The sequence below is a fragment of the Phocoena sinus genome, chromosome 5 (assembly GCF_008692025.1).
Source record: "Phocoena sinus isolate mPhoSin1 chromosome 5, mPhoSin1.pri, whole genome shotgun sequence".
Taxonomy (NCBI): domain Eukaryota; kingdom Metazoa; phylum Chordata; class Mammalia; order Artiodactyla; family Phocoenidae; genus Phocoena; species Phocoena sinus.
This window is the reverse complement of record NC_045767.1, coordinates 118,136,477-118,154,371: the sequence shown is the minus strand read 5'-3', so window position 1 is coordinate 118,154,371 and position 17,895 is coordinate 118,136,477. Positions and strand designations below refer to the sequence as shown.

Here is a 17,895-nt window from a genome sequence, read left to right as displayed (position 1 = left end):
TCTCCAAAATATACAAGCAGTTCACGCAGCTCAATATCAAAAAAACAACCCAATCCAAAAGTAGACAGAAGACCTAAATAGACATTTCTCCAAAGAAGATATACAGATTGCCAACAAACACATGAAAGGATGCTCAACATCACTAATCATTAGAGAAATGCAAATCAAAACTACAATGAGATATCATCTCACACCCATCAGAAAGGTCGTCGTCAAAAAATCTACAAACAGGGTTTCCCTGGTGGCGCAGTGGCTGAGAGTCCGCCTGCCGATGCAGGGGACATGGGTTCGTGCCCCGGTCCGGGAAGATCCCACATGCCGCGGAGCAATGTAAACTGTAAGACTTGAGTTGCTCACACACCGGTGTTTATTACTCAGAGCCAATGGCCTCCTTACACCTAATAGAGACCATCAGCGATTGGAGAACAATGATGGGCCATCATCTATGAAGGGCTCCTTGTGTTTCCTGTATTTTACATAACTTATCTCACAGAATCCTCACTCCTGGTGCTGAAAGGTGATTAAGCCATATTATATAAGGAAATCAAGCTCAGAAAAGGAAGAGACACTTCCTAAATCACATCTCTTGGTAACAGATGGGGCTGGGATTTGAATCAGGTTCTGACTCCAGTTGTATGTTTACTAAGGGAAGGGCTGAAAAAGACTAGAGCCCTGTGAGGGAGTAGAGAACACAAAAGAAGTAGTGAGAAGAGCAACCTTAGTGGCTTCCCAATTTGCCTGTAGCATTTGGTGCACTCAGGGCGCCAGGAAGCATGCCTGGGCTTAGCCTGAGACCCAGACCCAGACGGGAGGTGGTACCCAGAGGTGGTACAATCTGCTCAGTTCCAAGTGACAAATTCCTGATTTGGACACAGCTACAAAACAGGTTTTTGTGTGCAGGCCTGGGAACCATCCCACAATTTAAAACCCGGTCTCTTCGTAAAGTGGTTCCCCTCACCTAGAGATTGTCATACTGAGTGAAGCAAGTCAGACAGGGAAGGACAAATATATGATATCACTTACATGTGAAATCTTAAAAAAATGTTACAAGTGACCTTATTTACAAAACAGAAATAGACTTACAGATGTAGAAAACAATCTTACGGTTACCAGAGTAGAAAGGGAGGGAGGGATAAATTGGGAGATTGGGACTGACATATACACGCTACTATATATAAAATAGATAACTAATAAGGACCTACTGTATAGCACAGGGGACTCTACCTCAATATTCTGTAATGGCCTATATGGGAAAAGAATCTAAAAAAGAGTGGAAATATGTATACGTATAACTGATTCACTGTGCTGTATATCAGAAAGTAATACAACATTGTAAATCAACTAGACTCGAATAAAAAAATAAATAAATAATAAAGTGTGTCCCCTCTGCGTGTGATGATGGTAAGGCAGAAAACATACGCTGTGTCCCTAGAACAGGAAGTCATCCTCAACTCCTCAACTTTCTGAAAAGGAGGCTTGGAGTAAATTTTCTCTTTCCTACTTCTGGAGATCAGTTTACAAACACGCGGAAGATGTCAAAAGCCATCTCAAAAAAAAAAAAAAAAAAGCCATCTAAAATCCTACACAAATTACATGTATTCATTCTTACAGCTTTTTGTGTAGAATAATGTAAAGTCTCAAGGCAAATTGGAATGGGTGACTAAATCATTCTGTGGACAAAATCCTCTTGAGGGTGATAATAACAAGCAGAGGGGGAGGAATTCATGGAACAAGCAAGCAACATCTGCTTTTGTCTAACCATGCTTCTCGCCAGCAGCACTTGCTTATTAAGTAAGTATATGAGCCAACCCCATACAGAACTACAGATCACTGCTCACGACAACACACAGTTATAACATTAGGTTCCACTAGGAACTAACACACATTGTACTGGCTTTTATACATAATTAATCTACAAAGAAAACTGTTAACTGCTAAGTGCAGCTAAGAGCAATTTCATTAATACTTGGAAATTGGGGGCTTCCCTGATGGTGCAGTGGTTAAGAATCCGCCTGCCAAGGCAGGGAACACGGGTTCGAGCCCTGGTCTGGGAAGATCCCACATACCGCGAAGCAACTAAGCCCGTGCACCACAACTACTGAGCCTGAGCTCTAGAGCCCACAAGCCACAACTACTGGAGCCCATGAGCCACAGCTGCCGAAGCCTACGCGCCTAGAGCCTGTGCTCCGCAACGAGAAACGACTGCAATGAGAAGCCCGCACACCACAATGAGTAGACCCCACTTGCCACAACTAGAGAAAGCCCACGCACAGCAATGAAGACACAACACAGCCAAAAATAAAAATAAATAAAATAAATTTAAAAGAAAAACTTGCAAATTGGCAAGATGAATGCATTTACCCTAAAAACAGGAGGCCTTCTAGAACATCGCTTTGTTGTCTCTCTCACTCCTGGGAGTTCTTTGGTGTAGGGAGGAAGTTTTCGTCCACCCTCTTTGACTCCCCGGCTGGGTTTGAAAATTAAACTGACAAAAACAGACTAACAGGAGAAAAGCATACAAATCGTAGTGAATCTGTACATGCACGCAGGAGCCTTCACAAGAGAATGAAGCCCAAAGAAGAGGCCAAAGGAGGAAACTCTTAGACCTTTTAGACAAAGAAACAACTATATTTGTGAAGAATTGTCAAAACAAAGGGGTTTGGGCTAGGGGTATAATCCAACTAGGGTTAGGTAGTCCTCATCTTACTTAACTAGGAAGATAAGGTATAGTTTAAAAAGGTTTGTTTGCAGAGTCCTCTGGTGCTGCCTCTGGGCTGATAAGAGTCTGTCTCTAGCAAAAGGAAAATTTATTTCCTGCCTTTAGGCAGGAAAGGGGAGCTTTCCCTATGTTTACTGCTTCTTAACTGCCTTCCTTTATCAAATGTCATGTTTCCCTAGTTGTGATGGTCTCCACGCGGTGCAAAAAGTCCATTTCCTGGACAGTCCACTGCTAAATCTCAGATCAAAATATTCTGATACAGTCTTAGTCTGTACTTGTATCATCCCCATGCCTATGTTTTTAGCTCTCCCAAATTTATTCATCCAGGTTTTTTTTTTAATATTTATTTAATTTATTTATTTGGCTGCTCTGGGTCTCAGTTGCAGCATGTGGGATCTAGTTCCCTGACCAGGGATTGAACTCAGGCCCCCTGCATTGGGAGCATGGAGTCTTAGCCACTGGACCACCAGGGAAGTCCCTAGTCATCCAGGTTTGATCGCTGGTTAGTAATAGTTCAGCAAGAGAAACTTGCCTTTTCTTTCTTTTATATCTTTATGAAGTGCAGCCTTCCAAACACAGTTGGTACTTAAACATTTCTAACAGAACAGCTTTTGACTTTGGGTAATGAGAAACTGAGGATATCACACTTTTGGTTTTGGGTAAAGAGAAATTGTCTCAATCTCTTGGTGATGTCCTCTAACTTAAAGCACCCATATTCTAATTCGCCAGGATCCATGAAGCTCCTAAAGTTGCATGTAAAATTTTTCAGTGTTTTCATTCTTAGGGAGGTAGAGTCAATTGCTTTTATTAGATTCTCAAGGGGGATAGTAAGGAAAATGAAGTTAACCTATGTCACTATAATTAGTCTTGTAAAGAAAAATAAATACAAAGTCAAATAGGCCCCCACTTGTTAGCTGTGTGATCTGTGGCAAATCACTCCATCTCTTTAATGCCTTACTTTCCTTTCCTATGAAATGGAGATAATAGTAGCACCACTTTATAATGGCATAGAAGATAATTTGCACGACTATCTGCTACTGAGGACAACTATACAAATGGGACAAGAATGTACTTTAAAATATCAAAGAATTAAAAAGAGATAAATTACTTCACCTGGGAAAGTGGCTCAGAGACAAGAGCCCTACTTGGGAGGAAACTATTATTTGGGGAGGCATTTGCTTCTTCCCAAAGGGGCCTCTGAGTGGCTGAGAGTCTGGATGTGCTTTTAACAGAATCAGAAACTGGAAAGACAAGGGTAGCAATCAGTGTCAGCAAAGAGGCAGGAAAGTAATGATGCTCCTCTCTCTTTGGGTTGAGACCTTAGAGATCTACAACCTAATCATAAGTGTGAATCTTAAGTAGGCAAAACCACCCAGGTTAGAGCTCAGTTTTGAAATATATCAATACCTAAAAACAAAGTGATTTTGGTTTGCAACTGGCAGAAAAAAATTCTCTGCTACACTGTCTTCTATTTCAGAATACTTTTGCAAAGTAGAAGTACAATGTCCCTACGTAATGAAAAGTAACCAGGCATACAGGATGATATAATAGCATTAATGAAAACTAGGAGAAATGACAGACAATAGAATAGACCCACATGGGCTGAAGATATTACAGTTCAAAGGGACTTTAAAATAACTATGCTTGCCATGCTCAAAAATGATTTTAAAAATGGAGAGTTCTGATAGATAACTGGAAATTATAAAAATGAACCAAATGGAAATCTTAGAATTGAAAAGTAATTCAGAATGGGTAGGCTTATACAGACTAAATACAGTTAAATAGATAGTGAATTGGAACACAGATCAGAAGAAAATAACCAAAATGAAGCAAGTACAAATCAGAAGGTAACAGACATAGAAGATACAATGATGTCTAACATACATGTAATTGGAGTTCCAGAAAGGAAGACTAAAAGAATGGGGTAAGAGCAATATTTGAAGAGCCATTGGGTGAACTTTACAAAGCCAATGAACAATAGATCAAAAAAGTCCTACCACCCCATGCAGGGTTTTTTAAAATCCACAAATAGCTGGATCATAGTAAAACCGCAGGAAACCAAGGTCAAAGAGAAAACCTTAAAAGCAGCTGGAGAAAAAGACATATTATTACACAGAAGCAATAATTCAGAGTGACAGTTTACTGCTCCAGAAAAGAGAGAGAGAGAGAGAGAGAAAATGCAAATCAGAAGACAATGGAACAATATCTTAACCATGCTTTAAAAAATTAACTGCCAATCATTCAAAACAAAAATGTACTTCAAGAATGAAAGCATAGGGCTTCCCTGGTGGCACTGTGGTTGAGAGTCCGCCTGCCGATACAGGGGACACGGGTTCGTGCCCCGGTCCAGGAGGATCCCACATGCCGCGAAGCGGCTGGGCCCGTGAGCCATGGCCGCTGAGCCTGCGCGTCTGGAGCCTGTGCTCCGCAGCAGGAGAGGCCACAACAGTGAGAGGCCCGTGTACCGCAAAAAAAAAAAAAAAAAAAAAGAATGAAAGCATAATGAAGACATTTTCAGACATAAAAAAGCTGAGAAAATCTGTCACCAGTAGGCTCTCACTAAGGGAAAGAGTAAAGGATGTTTTACAGGCAGTAGAAAAATGATTCTAGAAAAAAGAGCAGAGAAGAGGAAAGAACAATAAAAATGGTAAACATGTGGAAGTCTAACTGAATAAAGACTTTAAAAAATAGTAGTAATTATATATATGCTCTTGTGTGGAAAATATATAAAAAATTAAAATACATTACAACAATGGCATATGAATTGAGGGCGTGCGGTGGGGGTGAGGGGTAAATGGAGTTAAAGTAGCCAAGGTCCTTGCATTATCTGGGAAGAGATTAAAAGTATCAATTAAAAAAATGTTTAATAAAATGAAAATACCAATTAACAATATATTTTAAGTCAAGAAGGCATTATGATCTCCATAGTAACCACTAAAAGAATAGAGAAATGAATATAAAACTTCTAGCTGGACTTCCCTGGTGGCGCAGTGGTTAAGAATCTGCCTGCCAATGCAGGGGACACGGGTTCGAGCCCTGGTCTGGGAAGATCCCACATGCCACGGAGCAACTAAGCCCGTGTGCCACAACTACTGAGCCTGCGCTCTAGAGCTCACGAGCCACAACTACTGAGCCCGTGTGCCACAACTACTGAAGCCTGTGAGCCTAGAGCCCATGCTCTGCAATAAGAGAAGCCACCGCAATGAGAAGCCCGCGCACCGCAACGAACAGTAGCCCACGCTCACCACAACCAGACAAAGCTCGTGCTCAGCAACAAAGACCCAACGCAGCCAAAAATAAATTAATTAATTAACAAAAAACTTCTAGCTAATGGAGGCTTAAAAATGTAAGCATTAAAATAAAACAAAAAACAAACCCCCCAAAACCCATATGCTACCAAAAGGCAAGGAAGGAAGGCAAATAAAAAGAACATAGAGCCAATAGAAAACCATAGAAAACACTTAATAAGATAGTAAATTTAAACCCAAGTCATATGTACATTGACTAAATAATCCAATTAGAAGGTGAAGATTTTCAAACTGGATTAAGAAAAAAAAAAATCAACCATCTACTACTTATAAAAGACATCTAATATAAGGATACAGGGACTTCCCTGGTGGTCCAGTGGTTAATACTCCGTGCTTCCAATGCAGGGGGCCTGGGTTCAATCCCTGGTCAGGGAACTAAGATCCCACATGCCCTGCGGCACAGCCAAAAATGAATTTTAAAAATACATATGTATGTGTGTATATATACACACACACACACATATATAGATAGATAGATAGATGGATACAGAAAGGTTGAGAGTAAAAGTATGAAAAAGATAACCATACAAACATTAGCCAAATAAATCTGCTACAACTATAATGATGAAGCAAAGAGCAATTCTGGAGATACAAACATTTCATGATAAAATGTTCAATTCACCAGAAATATATTACAATTATAAATGTATATATTCCTAATGATACAGCCTTAAAACATATAAAACAAAAATTGGAAGTACTACAAGGACAAATAGTCAAAACCACAATTATGGTGGAAGAATTGAACACAAGCAGCAAAGTTAACCACTGAACATAAATAAAGCATTTATCCAGCAACTGCAAGGCACATTATTCTTCTCAAGCACAACGTGTAACATTTACAAAAATTGACCATCAACAGGGAATAAAACAAATCTTACTAAATTTCAAAGCACTGAAATCATATAAATATGGTTATGGTTTCTAACTGCAGTAAAATAAATACCAAAATGTTTGAAACTTAAGAACTATATATCTAAATAACTCAAGATAACATGCAAAAAAAGATCAGAATGGAAAAAAACTATTTTGAGTGAAATAACCACCAAAACACTATATATCAAAACTTAGCTGTGAAGTGCAGGTAAAGCCATGCTTAGAGGGAAAAATTATCTAGAATAAATATACTAGAAAATAAGGCTGAATATCAATGAACTAATATCATTTTCAAAAGCTAGAAAAATAACAATGTATACTCAAAGAAAACAGAAAGAAGGAAATAATAAATGGTAGATATTAATGAAGTAGAAAATAAATGTAAACAGAAAAGGTCAACAGGTCTAGAAGCTGATTCTTTACAAAACTCATAAATTCCTAGAAAGACCGATTAAGAAAGGGAAGGCACAAATAACCAATGTCAGGAATAAAAACGGGGGCTATCACTGTACATCCTACAGACATTAAAAATATGAGAATATCATTAACAAATTTATGCCAATATATTTGAAGATCTAGGATGAAAAAGATAAATCCTAGAAATAAGCAACTTATAAAACTGACAGTAAAAGAAAAATTTTAAACATTTGAATAGCTGTCGTACCATTCAACAGACCCACAAAGAACACTTCAAGGCCAGATAACTTCACCTGTGAGTTTTGCCAGTGTGTCAAGGTGAAACAATACTGCTATCACACAAAGTCTTCCAGAAAACAGAACAAAGAGTTAGCACTCCACAACTTATTTTTAAGGCCAGTATAATCTTGATGCCAAAATTTGACAAGGATATTGTGAAAAACAAAAATTATAGGAAAATTCTACTAATTTATCAGGGTGCAAAAATCCTAAATAAAAGATTAGCAAGTGATATTAAATAAACACATTAAAAAAAAACCCAATAACATGTCACAGCCAAGTTGGATTATTTTATATATACAAGCTTGATTTAACACCTGAAAATCAGTTAATATGTCACCACACTAACAGAATAAAAGAGAAAAAATCATACGATTACTTTAATAGATATAGAAAAGCATGTGAAACAATTCAGGAGCCATATATAATTAAAAACTTTTAGCAAACTAGGGATAAGAATTCCCTTTAAATGAAAAAAAAATTATCTACATGGTGCAGCCATTGTGGAGAATAGTATGGAGATACCTTAAAAAACTAAAAATAGAGTTACCATATGATCCAGTAGACCATATGGTCCACTCCTGGGCATATATCTGGAGAAAACTATAATTTGAAAAGATACATGCACCTCAATGTTCATAGCAGCACTATTTACAATAGCCAAGACATGGGAGCAGCCTAAATGTTCATCAACAGATGAATGGATGAAGAAGATGTGGTGCATATATACAATGGAGTATTACTCAGCTACAAAAAGAATGAAATAATACCATTCACAGCAACATGGATGGACCTAGAGATTATCATAGCAAGTTAAATAAGTCAGACAGAGAAAGACAAATATCATATGATATCACTTACATGTGGAATCCAAAAAAATGACACAAATGAACTTATTTACAAAACTGAAATAGACTCACAGAAATAGACTCACAATAGAAAACAAACTTATGGCTACCAAAGGGGAAAGGAGGGCAGGGATAACTTAAGAGTTTGGAATTAACATATAAACACTACTAAAGGTAAAATAGATAGCTAACAAGGACCTACTGTATAGTACAGGGAACTATACTCAATATCCTGTAATAATCTATAAGGGAAAAGAATCTGAAAAAGAATAGATAGATAGATAGATATAACTGAATCACTTTGCTGTACACCTGAAACCAACACAACATTGTAAACCAACTATACTTCAATTAAAAAAAAACTACAAAAATCACCATAGTTGATGAACAAATGATAAATGTTGAAAGTCATTCAAGACCTCAAAAGGGAAAAGGATATGTACTATCAGCACTTCTATTCAACACTGTACAATCTGCCTGTGCAAAATGCCAAAGAAAAAAAAATTTAAGCATAAAGATTAGAAAAAAACAAATTTCTCAGATGATATGATTGTGTATATAAAAAATACATAAGATCTACAGATAAATTACTAGAATTCATTTCATAAGTTAGCTAGGCTCTGGATACAGAGTCAATTTTTAAAGTTATATTTCTATAGGTTAGCAAAGAAAGAATTCGAAAATAAAATTTTAAAACGGAAACAATATACAGCAGAGTAAAAAAAATACCTAGGAATAAATCCAATACAAGATGTGAAAGACGTTTACAGACAAAACTATGAAACATCACTGAAAGAAATTTTGAAAGCTCTAAATAAATAGGGGCATATACCATGTTCATGGACCAGAAGATTCAATATTATAAAGATATTAATTTTGCCCAAATTTATTAATAAACGCAATGTGATCTCAATCAAAATCCCAACAGTTTAAGTCTTTGTTGTTGCTGTTGTTTTGTTTTGGTGGAACTTAATAAGCTGATTCTAAAATGTTGCATAAATGTAAAAGACAGAGACTAGACAAGAAACTCTTACAGAACAAAATAAGAGGACTCGATCTAATGAATATAAACTCCTATTAGAAAACTACAGTGTGGTATTGGTGCAAAAATATTCTCATAGACAAAAGGAATAGACTAGAGAGCCCAAACACATATTGGGACACTTGAATTATGAACAAGGTAGCCCCACAGGGCAGTGGGAACAGAATGGACTTACCAATAAATTGTGCTGGGATAACTGAAGGTCCATAAATTATTTTAATTTAAAACTTTAACCCCATCTCACACAATATGCAAAAATTAATTCCCAGTGAATTGTAAATATAAATTTGGGGGTTAAAACTGAGAAGTTTCTAGAAAAAAATATACAAGACCTCAGAGTAGGAAAAGACTTATTGAACAGAACACAATGAAACACTAACCATAAAGGAAAACGGAATCTGTAAAGGACTTGGTTATTAAAATTAAGACCCTCTTTTCATCCTTAAGAGAGTGAATAGGCAAGCAACAGAATGAAGATTGTGCCACACATACGACCAACAGTGAGTTCATATCCAGAATATATTTTAAAATACCTACAAATCAGTAAGAAAAAGACAAACAACCCAGTGACAAAGGGGACAAGAGACTTGAACAACCATGTCACAAAATATTGCAAGTGGCCAATAAACATGAACAAGTGCTCAACCTCATCAATAAGGAAAAAGCAAATTAACTTCACAATGTGATATTGCTGCAAAACCACCAGAATGGCTAAAATTACAAAGACTGACAATGTTGGCAAGGATAAGGAGCAAGGGAAATTCCCATATGTTGTGGGTGGGAGTATGTTGGTACAACTACTTTGGAAACCAGTTTGGTATTATCTACTAAAGTTGATGATACACATAACCTATGAGCTAGCAATTCCTCTCCTGGGTACAGACCAAACAGAAATGCATGTCCACAGGCACCAAGAAACACAAATAAGAATGACGACAGCCACCTATCCATAGACCCCAAAAGGACCATCCAAGGTCCTCCAACAAAACAGTGGATAAATGCGGATAAATGATTGTGCTATACTCATATAATAGTTTTCCGCACAGCATAGGGAAATGAAAAAACTACAGCCACAAGCAACAACATTCATAAATATCACAAAGCAAAGAATCCAGACACATGTGAATACATACTCCATTATTCCATTCATTCCTTGCTCAAAAAGACAGGTGAAACCGAAATACAGTGTTTAGAGATAGGCGCTTTGTTGGAAAAACTGTAAAGAAAAGTGAGGAAATGTTTACCAAAAAACATCAGGACAGGTTTTCTGTTTTTTACCTTTGGGCAAGGGTGAGTAGTGATTGGGAGAGGGTCACAAGAGAGGATTCTAGGGTACTGGCAGTGTTCCAATTTTTATCCTCGTGTTGGTTACAAGGTGTTGGTTGCAAGGTGTTACTTGTGATAAGTCACTGCACTCTACATCTCTATTTTGTACACTTTTTTGTATGTGTATGAAATCTCAGTTAAAGGGGGTTAATAAATAATGAAATGCATCTACAATTAAACAAAAAAACTTCATTGTGTCAATACCCATGTATATTGCCTGCAATCAAAAAGAGAATAGCTTGAAAAGCGGCGGGGGGGGGGGGGCAAGTATCCTCATTGAGGCCCATTATTTTTTTACAGCTTCTGTGCTAACATCTTATTTACAAAACTTGTTTACAAAACTGAAATAGACTCACAATAGAAAACAAACTTATGGCTACCAAAGGGGAAAGGAGGGCAGGGATAACTTAGGAGTTTGGAATTAACATATAAACACTACTAAATATAAAACAGATAACTAAGAAGGACCTACTGTATAGTACAGGGAACTATACTCAACATGCTGTAATAATCTATAAGGGTTCACAAGTACTGTGAACCATTGAGCACTCCTGACCAGTTCACAATGAGTGGGTTTCCCACTCATCCGTAATCCATTCGATGAGTGGACGATGGTGCACTGGTCCAGATAATGCACATTATATAAAGGTCCTGAGATCTTCCAGAAGATCTCCAATAAAGGATACCCAACACCTGCTCTTCCCTCCTCTCCTCACAGGCCAATCTTTTTCTTTCTTCAGTTCTCAGCTCCAGGTCTCTTCTACAGGGAATCCTTCCTTGCACCTACCCCTACCCGGAATGGGGTAACGTCTCCTTTTGACATTAGTGCTGGTCATTCTCAGTTTGTCCCCACCTCCCAGTTCCACCCCTGGGAGGCTGATCCCTAGGCACTAGATCACCAGGACAGTCCATCCAGCCAGCTTCTACTGGGTTCCACAGAGGAGAGGCAACGGCAGAAGCTGGGAGGTGAGGAGAAGAGAGAAGTCGGACATGTCCTCCCCACCCTCTTTTGCTGTGGTCTGTGTTCCTAGGGGTGGCTGCTTCTCTGGAGGCCCAAACTCTTCCAGTAGCATCATTCCTGCCACCTATAACAGCTCTCCACTGCTGTGCCTTTCACTGGTCCTGGGAACCCTGCCTTCATCTAAGTTGTCTTTTCACTAAATTCTCTTCACTTGAACTAGGTTGGATTCCGTTTTCTGCCGGGACCCTGCGGAATGGAGATTTTATATTAATTTATAGGATAATTTTATCCGCATCTGTCTTCTCCTGCTAGGCTGTGAGCTTCATGACACTGGCACTTTAGAAGTTACCAACCAATATTTTAAATGATATAGTGAGTTAATGAACGCATGAATGAGCCCACATTAGAATTAGAATATACTGTACATTGTACGAGGATTTCTAAAATGCCCCTCATACATTTGATGTGGCACCAACCAATCTGAGCAAACATTTTTCCTACGTTGGTTGAAAATAGCCTTTGTTGGCAGGAATATTTTTACTCATTTCAATGATTTCAATTATTCTAGCGATAAGTGCAATAGCTATGATTTCTCAATTAAGAAGCTAAGTTTATCTGAAATAAGTCATCGATGATGAGATTCCAAATGGACTGCAGTTAATTACAGCTCTAAGAGTCAGTAGGAATGCAATAAAAAAGTTAACTAGAAAAAGAAGGCTCTGCATCTCTTATTTTTTATAACCTATTGCAAATGACTCTAGAAAACAAATACTTAGTAGTTCACGGTGTGGGAAGGGTTATCTCCAGGCAGGAAATGTTCTTTGTTAATACAATAAACTATCTACTCTACATTGTTGCTTTAGACTTAAAGGACAATCTGGGCTGATACCAATATTAGATATGCAAGTTTCATATTAATGTACATAGTTAGACAACTTCTACAAAATGAACTAGAAAATGCTGATTCTAGGCCACTAATCAGAATTTCTGGAACACAATCTGGAGCTCTGCAGATTCCCTTCTTTTATGGTAGAAAAAGTGCAGAAAAATCAGACTATCTAGAGGCGCCCTGATGTGCAAGCAAACTAGTAGATGCTGTACAGTGTGACACTTGAATTTTACTCGAGAAAACTAGTTCATAAATTAGAATCACAACTACATACACACTATATCAAGAATTTTGAGTTCATAGCAGGGCATTTTGAAAGCTCCAATTTACCTAGCATGCAAGCTCCTGGTGAGGGATATATTCTGAACTCTGCAGAGGTCAAGGTTCATCTCTTTTCTACAATATCTTTCCTGGTTAAACCTCTCCTGTTCCTTCTGCTAACTTTTTCGTTCTAAAAAGCATCCCAGTTCTGTTCATTCTAACCACGAGGGAGAGGGGAAGGTCCAATTTCTCTAGTATGGTATGAGTTCAACATCATCTGTCATCTCCCACCATGCAAACTAGTTACTTAATAAAAGACCTTTCTAATATGGCACTACTTGGGATAGGCATCTGATTTTACCATGTGGAATGATATGGCATGGTTTTAGTAATAGTTACAATATTAACAATACCTGTGAGGGGGTGTGGGGAAGAGACTGAGTTAAAAATGATTAAAATGCAGCTATACTTCTGATTCATTTTATAACCAGACAACTTGCTTTGTTATGCCTAATTAGATGCAACAACAACAACAAAATTCCTTTTCCTTCCTTTTTCCTTTTCTCTTCAGGCGTAACTAACATAGGAAATGACCACACCAGCTCCTTACTGATTGCTTCCCTGGAAACAAAAGAGCATTTTATACCTGATCCTGCCATTACCAAAAGAGAATCAAGTAAAAATTAACCGCCCTTCCCCTCTCTTGCCCATATAGAAAGCAGTATTTTTTAAAAGGGGGAGAGGGGAAGTACCGCATTCAATTCCTAAGGACTGATGCTCCCCCCTCCCCAGACTCACTCATCTCCATTATCATAAACATCACCCACTTATGGGGCGCCCGGTACATGAAGGGCCCCATCGCCTGACAGGGTGAGAAAAGAAGCATCTCTTTCAGTCTGAAAATTACGATTCCTGATGCTTTCCACGCAGCAAAGCGGGCGGGTCGCCCAGCCCCAAGGGACAGGGCGGCGTCTCTCGGGTGCCCGCAGCCCAGGGCGGCGGGCGGCGCCGCAGCTCCCGGCCCCCCTCCTGCAGAGACCGGCCGCGGATCCTTACCCGCCAGTCCGCCGCCGCCGCCGCCTCCATCGCCCGCATGCCCCTTCCTCCGCTGCAGGATGAAGTAGGGGTTGGCCCTCTCCGTGATCCACAGCGCGTTGGCCAGCAGCACCTCTTCGGGGTTCACCCACATGTTCCCGGGCGCCGAGGGCGCACGCACAATGGGGCGGCAGGTCGGGTCCCGCGCACACCGGCGCGCACTCCCGGGCACACGCGCGCCCGCCCGTCCGCTCGCCAGCCCGCCAGCTAGGTGCGGCGGCGGAGAGCGACTTCACCAGGGGGCGGCCCGCGGCGCCCGGGTCACAACAAAGCCCCCGCGGGCGGCCGGGGAGGATGGCGAGGACGCGGGCACCGCGAGCAGCATCCTCTCCCCGGCGCCGCCGCCTTCCGCGAGCCCGCGGCCGCAGACGCCCAGGCTCTTCGCTCCGCAGCCCGGCCGGGGCCCAGGGCGGCGGGAGGAGAAAAAGGAAGGGGAGCAGGAGAAGGAGGAAGTGGTGTGGCTCAGTCCCGGGATCCGGCTCAGCGCCGAGCAGGGCTGCGGGCGCCGCCAGCTGATTCGGCCCCGCGGGTCGGGCAGAGCTGGGCTGGGACGTGGCTGCTCCCACAGCGCCCACCCAGGGTCCGGGCCGCCTCTGTCTCTAGAAGCTCAGAGCCCTAGCGCGTTAACACTTCGCGTTGGGGCCGCTCGCACCCTCGGTGAAGCCCAGCTCCCAGCTGGAAGGACGATCCGGACACTGCGAATGAATGACGACAGCGCGGCTCACTAGGAGAGAGCCCGAGTGACACCAGCTTCCGCGGACGCGAATCCTACCCGGGCCCTGCGCGCCGAGCCGGGCCGCAGCGGCTGGCTTTGGGGGAACCTTCTGGGGACCGGGTGGCGAGCACTCGGCCCCACGCCCATCCCAGCAGGGAGGACCTCGGTGGGTGTGTGTGTGTGTGTGCGTGTGCGTGTGTGTGTGTGTGTGTGTGTGTGTGCGCGCGCGCTATGTGTGTTTATGGTTGACGCTCGGTATGCTAGCGCCACCCCTCTTCCCAAGAAATGTGTTTCAAGGTTCCAGACTTGGAGCTGGAGACCCGGGTCGGAAGTGGACGCAGCCAATGGTTTTCGACGTTTTTGTTTCCTGCATCCCTAGGGCAAGTCATGCGCCAAACGTGTCACCGCCTGTAACCCCGCCCCCTCTGCATTCCATGGTAATTAAAATGGCCCAGCTAAGTGCATTACATCACTTCTTTCCTTGACCTGTAGGGCATGAGCAATAGCGAAGTTGGAAGCAGCCCAAAAGCTTAGAGCAACTAATTCATACCATAGCTGTCCCTATATGAGGCGTTTGGCTCTTCGAGGACAGGACATGGCAGAATTCAAGGACTTATCCACACTTAATAGATGGATTTAAATTTTTTTAAAGAATTATTGAAATTAGAGACACACAACCCAGGCCATCCTTATCCCTAGACAGTTTTGCTTTCCCCCGGTATTTCGAGTCTCTTTGTGGTGATCACAGCCCATCCACCTACGTATCTGATGACCTTTTCCTCACTTCTTTTTTACACCCAGGAGATCTTCAGATAGCTGAGCAAAAAGAGTCTCCTCTTCCCAGATGATGGGAATTTACTAAGCTCTGCTTTGTCGTGGAAGCTCTACAATCCTAGGGACTTCTCCCTTTCCCAATGAGCAAAGCATTCAAATTAGACTTTCTTGTGGGGACTTCAAATTTTTTACTTATGCGTCTCGCACTTGGATTGCTGAATTCCTTCAAATGGGCGAGGGAGCGCATCCCAGCCATTATAAAGAGGCTGCCTCTGTACCTGTTGGTGTCCTACCCGGTGGGCTCTGGAGAAATGGAAGTCTCCCTTCACATTATCACACTGACTGATCTTCTGCCTCTTTAGGAAACATTTTACATCTCTAGGCATTTGTGGAGATGTCATATTTTTAACACAGACTCAAAAATGTCATTTGGCACCTTTGGTCAAGGTACAGTGCCTTCAGTCATGAAAATCTATTGCAAATTTTAAAAAATAAACAATAAGATTGCAAATCATACATATGTAAAATTATTAATTTTATATTTATATAATATTAATATTTTGAAGTGCTTCCATAGACATCCTTTTATTTTATATGATTAGCATTTTTTAAAACTCCACTAAGTACCTTCATACTGTCTTTTGGAGTGTCCTTATCATACTGCTCGAAGCTGTGGCTAGACATCTCTACCTTAGCCCTAGAGTGTGATCTTAACTTAGCACTTTTTATCTGTTGGTGCTAAAATGGTACTTACTTATATAATTCATGCGTTCATTCACTCATTCATTCAAAGTGTAATTATTGAATGTCTACTCAACTCTAGGCCCTGAGCATAACAAGTGAACACAACATACCAAAATCTCTGCCTTCATGAAGATTAAAATGTAAAATTGATAATAAAAAAAAACTTACAAAAATTTGCTTTGAGAACAAGATTGGACACCAAGAGGAAAGAAGAAAACAATTTAAGTCCTTAGCTATTTTCTTGGAGGGGGGTGTTTGGGGTTTTTTTTGGATGATTTAGAGCACATTCTGTCCAGGAAATCAGGGCTTCCATTATGATCATGAATTGTGATAACCTATGGTAAAAGAACACTGCAAAGAACCAAAGAAATTACAAGCAGTTTACGGCAGTTTGCCGGTCCCATACTGTTAACAGCTCACTTATTAAAATGTGGCTTTGTTTGAAAAAAAAGAAAAGACAATCAAATATGCCCGAACTAGAAATAACAGATAAAGAACCTAATTAATCCAACCAGTTCCTCAGTAAAATAGGTGAGTGTTTTTAGCTTTCAATTCATTCCCATTGTTTTTAAGCCCAAGGATTGTCTCAAACCACTTAAAGAGGCATTCGACAGATGCCTAGATAAGATAGCAGTAAGTGACTTCACAGTCTTTATTTCAGCTGAGATGTCCTACTGCCCTCCACCCCCATGGAAAAACTCTACTCCAATAGGGTTCTGATGGGCCACTTTGGAGCAATCAGTGGGTTTACTACTGAGTGGGCAGATGTGATTGAAGCAAAATTGCGAGGGTAGTAAATTTGTCTTTGGCAACTCTCATCCCCGTTCCTACATGTTTCCATCTTTCCTGCTCTATCACCTTCACAGTGGTGTATTTTCCTCCGTATCCTCACCCCTTTCCCAGTAAGTCCTCTACTTTGTCTTCTAGGGACTTGCCTACCCTTGGAAATACCATGGAGTCTTAGGGATTTTATTTCTGCCCGCACCCACCTCCCAACTGCAGTGCCCACAGCATCATGGCCCAGTTCTCCCAGAAGTAAGGGCGTGAAGGCTGCAGCACACTAGTCCTACTAACCCTCCCCTTGCCCAGCAGCATCAGGAATGGTCAGGCCAGTAGAAAATTCAGTTCTCGTTTCAGCAGAGAGAATTCACCCAGCAGATTAATAAAATGCTGAAGAAGCCAACTCCTTCCCTTGCCTTCTAGATGCTGAAGGTAACATGTCAACGAGGACTTTTTTTTTTAATGCCCAGACCTTCCCTGTCCAACCTGGAAGGGCAATATTTCTAGGAGGGTATTTGGGATTTCTAGTATCCAGTGAGGTAGAAGGAGAAGGGTAACCAGTTGAGATAGGGAAGACTAACATTAACATTGTTTCAAAGATGCAAGCCTTTGCAGTAGCTCTGATATCTGGTATAGAGACCTTCACAATGGATCTGAGTTGCGACTCCAACTGGAAAAACTAGATCAACCAGTCACCACAACCATCTAGTCTGCAAGTAATGGAGTTAATTGATGGTACAGAAGCCACAGTCTTGTTCTATCAGCTGTAAGTGGCTGAACAGATCTGCAGCCAGGACCATCCTTAACTAGAGCAGGATTTGAGGGAAAAGATTCTGCAGACTAGCTTTGATATGTAATAGT

The 17,895-nt window shown here is 40.8% G+C and overlaps 1 protein-coding gene across 2 annotated transcripts in view; it reads right to left on the bottom strand.

The window, feature by feature from the left end:
- The window catches only part of TBC1D9 (TBC1 domain family member 9), a 114,902-nt gene extending 100,140 nt beyond the window's left edge, over positions 1-14,762 (bottom strand). The window contains exon 1 of one of the 2 annotated variants that reach the window (XR_004350037.1): positions 13,983-14,762. Coding sequence is in view for 1 of the 2 variants with exons in the window: in XM_032632816.1 (XP_032488707.1) it covers positions 13,983-14,115 (133 nt within the window). In the remaining variant the exon portion in view is untranslated. The remainder of the gene's footprint in view (positions 1-13,982) is intronic. The other variant, XM_032632816.1, reaches the window with a different exon arrangement.
- Positions 14,763-17,895: the final 3,133 nt, after the last annotated feature.